Source organism: Alligator mississippiensis, chromosome 13 (assembly GCF_030867095.1).
Source record: "Alligator mississippiensis isolate rAllMis1 chromosome 13, rAllMis1, whole genome shotgun sequence".
Taxonomy (NCBI): domain Eukaryota; kingdom Metazoa; phylum Chordata; order Crocodylia; family Alligatoridae; genus Alligator; species Alligator mississippiensis.
The window spans coordinates 10906548-10917500 of record NC_081836.1 but is presented as its reverse complement, the minus strand read 5'-3'; the positions used below and the strand labels follow the sequence as shown (position 1 = coordinate 10917500).

Here is a 10953-nt window from a genome sequence, read left to right as displayed (position 1 = left end):
TCATCTAGGCCTTATTTAACTCAGTTATTTTGCAGAGCATAGATGAGCTAAATTCTGATAATGCAGTTCAGTATGGTATGGACACAGCTGAAGGAGATTAGCAGTGTGAACCTGAGAGTGCATTTGGTTGGGCTGGGCTAATGGGAATGCTTGCATTTATTTGTAGCACAGAATTAATCTAGGACACACTTTGGTCAGGATTTTTTAATTTATCTGTTACATATGCAAATAAATAAAATGCCTTTGCCAGTTGTACAATAAGACCTTGGGTTACTTTTTAATAGCTAGTCAGTTTGGGAGACATTCTAGGGCAGAGGTTTGCAACCTGCGGCACACGTGCTGGGCATGGCACGCGAGGCCATTTTGCTCAGCACGCCACAGCCAGCCCCAGCTCTGGGTAGCTGCTGGAGCCTGGGCTGCTCCCAGCAGGGCTTGCAAATTCCCAGCTGCCTGCTGGGAGCAGCCCGGGCTCTGTGGCTGGCAGCAGCTACCCAGAGCCAGGGCTGGCTGCATCCGGGAGGCTCCAAACAGCTGCGCTGGGCTCCAGAGCCCAGGCATCAGCTCTGTACTGGTTCATGCAGGTGCGTCTCAGAGTGGGCAGTGAGGGAGGCGCCTGAGGCAGTGCAACCCCGGTCTCTCCCCGGCTCCCGGCACGGAGCTGGTGACTGGGCTCTGGAGCCCGGCGCAGCTGTTTGCAACCAGCCTGGGCTCTGGGCTGCTGCAGCAAGGCCTCTCCCACTGCCCGCTCCAAGGCGCGGGTGCACATGCTGGTAGGGAGTTGATGCCGGGGCTCTGGAGCCTGGCGCAGCTGTTTGGAGCCTCCCAGATGCAGCCAACCCTGGCTCTGGGTAGCTGCTGCCAGCCAGGAGCCCATGATGGGCAGAAGGGCTGGGGGGCAGGGGCTTTGGGTGGGGGGCAAGGGGCACACGCAGGGCATCCTGCCATGTACCTCCTGCCCTCATTTTGTTTTTCTGGCATGCCGGCACTCTGGCACCTTCCAAGGTAGGCATTGTGGGGGTTTTCGGCACTCTGACCAAAAAAACGTTGCCTACCTCTGTGCTTGGGTGAGCTTTCATAGGAGTTCTTCACCCTGAAGTCTAAGCAATAGACCATGGTGCAACCAGAACTTGTTAGAAAGTATTCATACTTTTTGTCTCTTTGGAAGGTTGCTGGCATGGGATGACTGATTTTCGGTATTTTGAGACGATGTTGGGCACCAAATATTTTATGACCCCTAGTTCAAGTATTTTAAAAATGAATTTGTAGTAACCTGCTTCATAGTGCTGCGGTACGTTTCAGTATAAAATGAGTAACCCTTCTTCCTACCCCCCAAAAAAGAAATCCTTCACCCTCCTCAGAATGTATGATAAGATGGTAGTAAACATTTCCATAAGGATTATTCGATATTTTTAGGCCAGCATAAGGTGCAGAGGTCAGCCTGTGTTAGAAACATAAAACAGAAGTTATTTTCTCAGTCTTAACCCTAGCAGGACTGGCCCTCTGCTTGATGCAATCTAGTCTAATCTAAATTGTATTAAACTACGTACAGAGATTAAAGTGTATCTAATGACAAACTAATATCCAACCTGCCTAACTGATCTCTGTCCCCATCTGGATATGTCAAGGACAGAGGCATCTTGTATTAATTTTCCTCAACTCCAGAATGAAACAAGCAAGTTCAGGCAAAAAAAAAAAAATGAAGTGCAGTATAGTGTATATATAGAATACCATGATACCCATTTATATTAAGAAGTTTATCACAAGATTAATTATATGACGCTGAACTTCTTTGTGAGAATGAAGAAATTCAATGGCAAGATTTGTTTAATCTTGTTAAAAGTCCTAGATGTATGAGGTTCCTTGACCTGCTGGAAAAATCAATGCAGCTTGTAGCTGACATTAAGATGTATACTGTCCTTTTACTGGAAAAGCCATCTGTCTGCTGTCTTATCCATCCTGACCTTGCTCTGTAATGATGTCTCTGATTTGTTTTGAAGGGCAGAGAGGAAGCCTAAATTCTTAAACTACTTTGTACTTTAGGGGAATGAAAATGATTTCTTTTATCTTTTCTTATGATAGAGACCCTTTGTGGAATGGAGCTAATGGGTCTTACAAACCTTGCTCCAGTTGAGAGTTGCACATTTCTTATTCATGTCAGTTTTGTTGTCTGTGCGCGCTTCATCTATGCGCTTTAACTTCTTGACACATGAACCACCTTCCCTTGTAATGACAAAAAGGCTTTTTGCACCCTGGCTTTTTTGTGTGTGGGCTTTTTGTTTCAATAAGATCTCGTTCCTCTGAAGTGGAAAATGTAAATGTATTTCATATATTTTTGTTCTGAGAAACATCTGGTAAGAATTCATCTGTAGTACATCTTGAGCAGAAGCTTTAATACCCTAAGGAGCATCTGAAGGCTCATGGGTATTTATCAGGCAGATTAATGGTGACTTACTGTGATGGTGGGCTGCCAAGGAATGTAATACTTGAACTGCGAAGGTTGGCACTGATGCCAGGGTTAGAGTTCAGTTTAAATGACCAAGAACTGAGCAGCAGAAAAACATGCATCTGTCACATTATTTAACACACTTCTCCCTCCTCCCCCTAAGTTCCATTATTAGGCTTTCTGCTATCATGCCCTCTATATCTGTGTATTTTCTCAGTTTAATGCCTTTCTTGGAATGTCTGATTCCCAAGGCTAACTTTATAAGAGTAGGGCACATTCAGTATTTAAAAGCCTGCAGTTGTTTTATAGTCATTTTTGATCACTCGGTGCTGTTAGCCAGGAATTTGGGCAGCGTGTGGTTTTCTTGAATGATTCTATTATTAAAACAGCGTAATATTCAAGACTATATTTATATGCTGTGTAAACAAATGGTGAAACAGGTTCTTTATATGGATGCCGTAGGAGACTTGCATTTGGTGCAATAAAATAAGGAGTCAATTATAAACCTGTAAGATTGCTTTAAATAGGCTTTGGGAATAACCTCGTGAAAGGCTGGTTTCAGAAACTGTCCTTTTAAAACAAGGGCCCACTGTTCAAAAATTACCCATTCTGCAGTAATTTGTCCTTCACACTGAAGGATATTCATGCTTCAATATTAATCCAGTATCTTGCTTTTTACTTTATAACATTTTTATTTTTGTTTAGCACATTAAGGAATTATCATCTTTTTTTCCCCCCAAGAGCCTGTATTTAGAATGGAGAATTTACTAGTTTGCACCCTTCTCAAATAAATGTGAATGAGCAGTAGTTCTATTTGATATGCATTTTAAGCATAAAGTTTGCTTAGCTGTAACTGCATCTTGGGTCAGAGACGATGGTAGTTAAGAAAATGTAAGTGGAATGTTAAGTAGCAGGTAACAAATACAAGTTCAAGGTTTTAATAACACTGTGGTTTCTGTTGAGATAAAACCTGTCAGCTCTGTCTTATCACCAGAAATTGCATGCCCAACATTCAAGTATTTAAGCGCTTGTGTAAAAGAGGTGGGAATTATTAGATGTTCATTAAATCTGGAAAAGTGGCATACTCCAGGACGCAAAGAAAATTATTTTCCTAAGTTAAACCCTGTTTATGTTGATCAGGCTGCTTAAGGTTAACGTGAATGCTTAGTATAATCCTAAATTAAAGGAAAATCCTCAGGTTAAATTTGTTGCTGAATTTAAATTTTTGTAACGAGCAGTCAATAAGAATGTTTTCAAGACACGCGTGCGCGCGCGCACACACACACACACCCCTTTGTACTGTATTTGCAACTTGTACATAGGAACATTACACTAGTGCATAAAAAATGACAGTAAAACTCAAGAATGTTTTCCATTGTTCAAACTGAGAGAAATGCCTACTGTGAAACTGCATTAAAGGTGAAATTTTATTTGATTAAAAAAAAAAAAATCTTTAAAGTATTCCATATGTATCCCTTAGTGAGACTGAGTTAAAACTAAGTTTGGTGTGGCTTCAATTTGATGGGCAGTTCTCTGAAAGTATAGAAGTTCAGAAAATAGCTGCTTAGCATCCCTTATCCAATTGTCGGTACCCCAAAAGACAAGGATGAAGCCTTTAACAAACTAAGCAAATACCTAACCTGAGAAATTGTCTTGAGAGTGGTAAACTGAAGACCGAGATAAAATAACCTTTAAAGAGACTGAAGCTCTAGATTTGTAACAGTTGCAGCAACTGACCACTGGAATCTGTTTGTGCAATTTATCCAAAGCTTTTCTATGTAATGTGTGCATCTTTGACTTTTTTTCCTTTTTTGCTCCCTCTTAAGTCTTTCCTGTGTTACTGACTTGGGTTTTATCTTTTCTCCCTTTAGAGAGTTTTGAGGTGACAGTCACCAAAGAAGGTGATAAAGGGTTCTTTCTATCCCTTTTATAAATATTAACCCACTAACTTTGGTTATGAAATGGGGAATCAGCACTTAAACAGAAGATCCTGTCATGCTTTTTTGCCCCATTTTATTCTCCCAGTTCTTTTCTATTTTAAAATATATCAATAAAAACCGTTATGTAACCAAACCCTTGGTTAGAAATATCTGTAAATCAGACATCCATTTGAACTGTTTGGGGTTTTATTGTAGACTCTATGGATCCTATTGAACTTGGAGTGGGGTAGGGCAGCATCTTTAGCTTTTTTTCATTGGTATTTTACATTTTTTTGGAACATGTTATGTTTTGCCACACGTTTTATAAAGTAATATAGATTTGCTAAAAGAGACCACACTTCCTACAATACACTTTCTTAAATAAGCGCTTATCTGGTAACATTAAATCCATTTTGTAATCCAGTTTCTAAATAGTCTTAGGTCATATCTACGTTTGGAGTACTTTGCTGGTGTAGGGATTTTATAGATATATTTATATCAGCAAAGCACTTAGTGTGGACGCAGCTAAATCGGCAAAATTGTGCCGTAAAGAAAAAACACCAGCTCCCAAGTTTAAACAGCTATTCAGTAAAAAGTGCAGTTTTGCTGGTATAACTATATCTGTCAAACCACTTCAGTTGGAACATTTGTGTCAGTTGGGAATTGCGCTCCGTACCTCTGGCTAACCAGCTGTACCAGTGGAAGTCTGTAACATAGACTTGGCCTTAGCTGTCATTAACCTAAGGTAATGTAGGCCTCTCTTTCAGGTCTGTTAGGAAGAAGCATTTGACCAGAAAAGAAAGTCTAATAAATCCTTCCGTGTGCAAACCTATGATTAACATTGTCCCTACTATATTAGCAGATAGCTGTTGAAATGGATGCCTGAAAAGTTGGTATTTCTACCTTTCTCATTCAGTAGTTTATTTTGATTCCCTAATTTTAGCCAGGTACATTGCACAGGAAGACTTTGTTCTTTTGATCTGTTGACAGAATTTCTGTAATTATGGTGCTGAACCTATACCGGATGCTTCTTCATCTCTCAACTTGTAACTGTGCATTTTAACCTTCTGCTCTGGTCAAAATAAACAAGCTGCCCAGCTATTCCCAGTAGCTTGGCATAGAAGATATTACCAGTGGCCTTGGCTGTATGCTCTCATAAGATCTACTCTTACCCTAGAGCTATCTCAAGTACTCCTGTGAAATGCCTGTCTACATTTCTCTTTTTCTCTTTTGTATTCCTGCATGAATGGATGCAAAGTAAACCAGTTGCTTGGAAGGCAGACGTATGCTTCTTTTTTACTAAAGTTCCCAGAACTCACCCATTTTAAAGCACAGTGCTCTTGCTTTATCCACAGACCCTCACAAATCCCTGGCTGCAAAATACTGAGTCATTTATTTTTGAAAATGTATGAAAGTTATTGACTGGTTCTAACCTCTGTTGCTTTGAATCTCTAGGTGAGATTTGTGGCTTTAAGATTCACGGGCAGAATGTCCCCTTTGAGGCTGTGGTAGTGGATAAATCCACAGGTGAGGGAATAATACGCTCTAAAGAAAAACTTGACTGTGAACTACAGAAAGACTACACGTTCACCATACAGGCCTATGATTGTGGAAAGGGACCAGACGGAGCTAATGCAAAAAAATCCCACAAGTAAGTAAATCTGGGGGTGGCTGAGAGGAAGTTCAGTTTAAGTAGTCCTCTGCCTGATGTGGTTTATGTGCTTTATATTTCAAATGCATGTAAACCAAGTGATGATACTGAAAGGCCCACGTGTGATATTAATGCAAATGGCAGTGAATTGAAAAGGAATTATTTTGATGTCTTTGCCTCCAGGTTGTAGCTGGCACTGCATTAGCCCTTGACGCCTCTGGAAGTACATCAGGAAAACTAATAATGTGGTGGTACAGGCAGCTAGAATACTGATAAAACTGTTAAAATCCTATATGGATATAGATATGGATCTCTGAGGAAGATCATGTGTAAGAAGGGTCCAAGACACATTTCTCTGATAGGTGTTAGTGTTGAGGAACAGGAAGAACACAGGTTTCTATTGCTTCCAAGAGGCCTGAATGGAAAAAAGAAACTTGCTGGTGTAAGATTTCTTCCCTCCTAGTTCAAAAGATTGGTAACAAAGCAATCTGCCGTTTTTATATAGAGAAAAATGGAAAACCACATCGTAAAAATTGCTCTAACAAGCCACTTGAAAAATAACCATGCAACAGCTTGGAAAAAAAACATCTGTACAGCATGTGGCAGACTACCATTAGTCCAGGGCTGGCATCATATTGACTAATATATCCTTGCTATTTTTCTAGCCTTATGCCATCTAGAATGTAAAGCATGTGCCAACTTGGAAAGCAACTTCATAGGGTCATGTGCTTCAAGGACAGTGGCATATAGATAAACTTCCTATCAGCACTTGATTGTACTATTGGGGAAACAGTCAACATGGAAAGATGACAACAAAGTTTCACATACTGTGTGAAAGTATGGTTTTCCTCTTTGCAATTCCTGTGACTCCTTCTGTGCAGCAGGTATTCACATTGTAGAACCTGTGGATGCCTGCCATTTTTTCCTGCTTGCTGCGGTTCATGGGGTTATAGGAAGGATATGGGCCTAACAGAAAGGAATTAACAGTTTGCACTTAAAGGAGCACCAGTCAGCAATCTGAGGAAACTCAATAAATTGGTGAGAAAACAGCAGCTCTAGAAATCTTGGTGTCTGGAGCATCAATTAATGGTTGCTTAACTTCCATACTCTTTTTGGCTGGCCAGGCTGCATGAATGGTACAGAGCTGGTCATTTTTTCCTGGTGCTAAAATGTGTTACTGTGATAACACATCTATTATTGAGTGTGTTGCACTGAGTCTGCTTAGCTGATATGTAACAGTGGAGCTCGTTTTGGTCAGCTGATGCACAGAAGAAATCTGTGAAATGTCAAATTGTCTTGCACTGAATTTGCTGGGGATCTGGGCTGAAATAATCTCTTTTTTAAGAAAAAAAGATCTTTCGCTTCCTCCAAGAGGGCAGCATTGATTAAATGTTTTTCTCTATAGTCTCTTGCATGTGTTTCATCTTGTACTTTTCTCTCTGCTGATGAAGAAAACTGGATCTTTCCCATTCTATATTTACTCACAAGGTGTGACAAATACGTAAGGAGAAAGGTGTGAGAGACCTAAACTGTTTGGATTTATAGATCACTGTAAAATATTTAAGGTGCATCTTCTGCATCTTTAGTAGCTCTTTCCCCTCAGAAAGCTCTTTCCTTCAGAAGCCTAACTTTTTGTAATTGTTATTGCATCTTAATAAGACAAGATGCCAAGTGTCATATGCAAAATATTTATTACTCTCTTGGGAGGGGGAACTATATCCTGCCTTAGCAGAAGGATAGATTTGCACTATGGAGTTTGCTCAGTCATTGGCACAATGAGACATTCTTCAACTCTTCCTTAGAAGAGCTAATGAATGGAAGCTTTATAAAATATTCCTGTTCTGATTATTTTGTCTTGTCTCCAGAGCAACAGTACATATCCAGGTGAATGATGTTAATGAGTATGCTCCAGTGTTTAAAGAGAAGTCTTACAAGGCAACAGTCATTGAAGGGAAGAGATATGACAACATCCTGAAAGTGGAAGCTGTAGATGCAGATTGTTCACCCCAGTTCAGCCAGATCTGCAGCTATGAAATTGTAACTCCAGATGTTCCCTTTGCAATCGACAAAGATGGTAAGAATTGGGGAAGGGGAAAAATTGCTCTAATTGGTCACTGTGGAATATGGGCCACCTATACATGAGCATCAAGGCTGCTCTGATGTGCTGTAATTACAGTGCATCAGAGCAGACTTGATTAATCAAGTCTGCTGGAGTGTGGTAATTGCTGCACTCTGGCAGACTCTGGTGTCTTGTGTATCAGCATCTGTGTGCTTAAAAATGGTGGCAGGGGCGCTTTAACTAAAGCTTGTCGAATTAGCTTTAGTTAAAGTGCCTCCGCTTCCATTTTTAAGCACGGGGACACTGATATACAAGATGCTCCAGGTCCTTTTAATTAGAGCAGCTCCTGGACCAGCTTTAATTAATTAAAGCACCCTCCCCACCCCACTCCCAGAGCACATGTATAAAGGCCCATTATCTTCAAATTTGTCACGGTCAAACAAGTTAGTAAGAAATATACTTCAATCCCTCTATTTGTAATCTAGTCTACAGTATAACTGAGCAGATACATATTTGTTACCATTTCAGATTCCCATTTGAACTTTTGTACAGTAAAAGTCAGGATCTCTTGATACGAACCTCGCTGTTTCATCTCTCTTAAACCATCTCTAGCATCTATGAATCGGAAGACTCTCATTGTGCTAATATACTTTACTGTGCTAACCAAGTTCTAGTTGTTTCTTCCTCTCTCTGTTCTCCTTTTCTGTGTCGTCTTAAAGTCTGAGGTACTCTCCTGCTTTTTTTAGTTTTTAGCTTAGCTCCTTCCTCATGCACGTAGATTGCAGCCACGATTGCTTGTGCCTAGGGATGGTTTAGTCCAGGGCTTGTCAACCCTCAGCATGGGTGCCAGTGTGTGGCACATGAAGGCATTTTGCTTGGCACCTACGCCTCTGGGCAGATGATGGGGAAGGGGCCAGGTCTGTGCTGCCACAACAAGGATCAGACCCCTCACAGTTCCCATGCCATCCACTCCTGGCACACCAACAGCTTATGAGTTGAGGGTGCAGGTGTTTTTTGGCACTGCCCAAAAACATTGCCTACCCCTGGTATAGTTCCTTTGGAACACACTCCAGGTGTATCCTCCACTTGGATGGCTGAGTGTGCTTCCTTTACAAGCATCTGCCTTGGTACAGCTGCTCTCAGAAACACAAATTGCCTTGCATGTCCAGGCTAGCCTTTCACGTTATAAAAATAGATTACAAATAGCCTATATTTTATTATGCACTCTGTTATGTCACTCTTTGGTGTGGATAGTGGATCATTGATGTTAAGGTTTGGGGCCAAGTTCATTAAAAATTGAGATACTTGTGAACAGTTCGTGAGATGTAGAGGTGTCTGTGGGGATCACATGAAGCTCTTCCTCTGGTGTTGCACTCGGTGGCAGTGGCTTCAGGTTTGCTTGCTTCTAAATTTTTATTTCATTGGAAAATTCTTTCTGTCAGCCTCCTTGGACGCAGCACTTATTGTTCTTCTTAAGCCTGCTTTGGTCAAGGGTACAGCCACTTTTACCAACCCCCCCCACATGTTTTAAATATAATGCTTGGTGGGATGCATTAAAGGACCTAGTACTTGATTGGGGTCAGTTAAGTCTTGGGTTTTATTAAAAGATTTACACTGACATATTAAGCTTTAAAGAGACAAAGTGACATGATTGCATCTGTTGCTGTATGTATTTGTGCTAATCGTCTGGATTTAAGTAGTTCTTAAATAGCTGGGTTGGTCATTTAGCATTTAAAACCTACATAAATAGAGAAGGGTTAATTAGGTTGAACATATGGCTCTGAGTCTTAGTACATGTAAAAATACCTATAAAGCAGCTGTTAGTCTAAAAGATGCATATATTTAATGTTAATTTCCAGGTTACATCAAAAATACAGAAAAATTAAACTATGGCAAAGAACACCAATATAAGCTTACAGTGACTGCATATGACTGTGGGAAGAAAAGAGCTGCTGAGGACGTATTGGTGAAGATAAGCATTAAGCCTACATGCAAGCCTGGCTGGCAAGGTTAGTTCAATTTCCTCCCTATTTTGTTTCACCAGTTGCTGTACTTTTACTTCAGTGTACTACCAAAGATCTCTAATCCTATTTCTTTTGGTGAATATACAGGTTGGAGTAAAAGAATAGAATATGAACCTGGCACTGGTTCTCTAGCTCTCTTCCCCAATATTCACTTGGAGACCTGTGATGAGCCCATAACTTCAATTCAAGCAACAGTTGAACTGGAGACCAACCACATTGGAAAAGGCTGTGACAGAGATACCTACTCTGAGAAATCCCTTCACAGACTCTGCGGTAAAACTACATCAGTTGGTTTGAGTAAAATAGTCTTTCTGTTGCTTATCTTTCTTTGCATATCTCTTCCCTAGCCAGGACTAGGAAACGCATCAAATTGATGGGCACTTGATTTTTGTATTGGTGTATTAGTCTCCCCAGACTTTTGACTAACAAACAAAAAAGGCGAGCCAGTGTTTTCAAATACCTGTTACAACAGAGAAGATCGCTACGGGTTCCTTTTCTAGTCTCCCCATTTGGGACAGCAATTTCTCTTACTGGAGATAAATTCTCAGTAATTGAAAGGATGCATTCAAGGGTATGGCTGTTGGAAACTGCTCATATTTCTAGGCATAGAAAGAATGTGATGGGTGTTGCCAAAGACACCTGTGGTGAAAAAGGGATTGATTATAAAGTAGAGAAAATGTGGCCCAGAATCAGGGACTTTATCTGAACTGGCCAAATCCATGCTCTACTTGCCTTGGGCACTTTAGCATTCATATATATGATAATTAGTAGGATTAAAATGCACGAGTCCCTTAATGCAGAATGAAGGAACAGAAGTCATGGCCCAGGTTCTCTGTTATACTTGGCACCTTTAACTG

General features: G+C 40.7%; 1 protein-coding gene across 5 annotated transcripts in view; it reads left to right on the top strand.

Annotated features, from left to right (window-relative positions):
* CLSTN1 (calsyntenin 1) overlaps positions 1-10953 on the top strand; it is a 62690-nt gene that overhangs the window by 31910 nt on the left and 19827 nt on the right. For 3 of the 5 annotated variants that reach the window (XM_059716404.1, XM_059716402.1, XM_019493946.2), the window contains exons 3-7: positions 4315-4344; positions 5818-6013; positions 7879-8087; positions 9932-10081; positions 10184-10369. In XM_059716404.1, coding sequence (XP_059572387.1) covers positions 4315-4344; positions 5818-6013; positions 7879-8087; positions 9932-10081; positions 10184-10369 — 771 coding nt within the window. The remainder of the gene's footprint in view (positions 1-4314; positions 4345-5817; positions 6014-7878; positions 8088-9931; positions 10082-10183; positions 10370-10953) is intronic. The other 2 variants (XM_059716403.1, XM_059716401.1) reach the window with 1 other exon arrangement.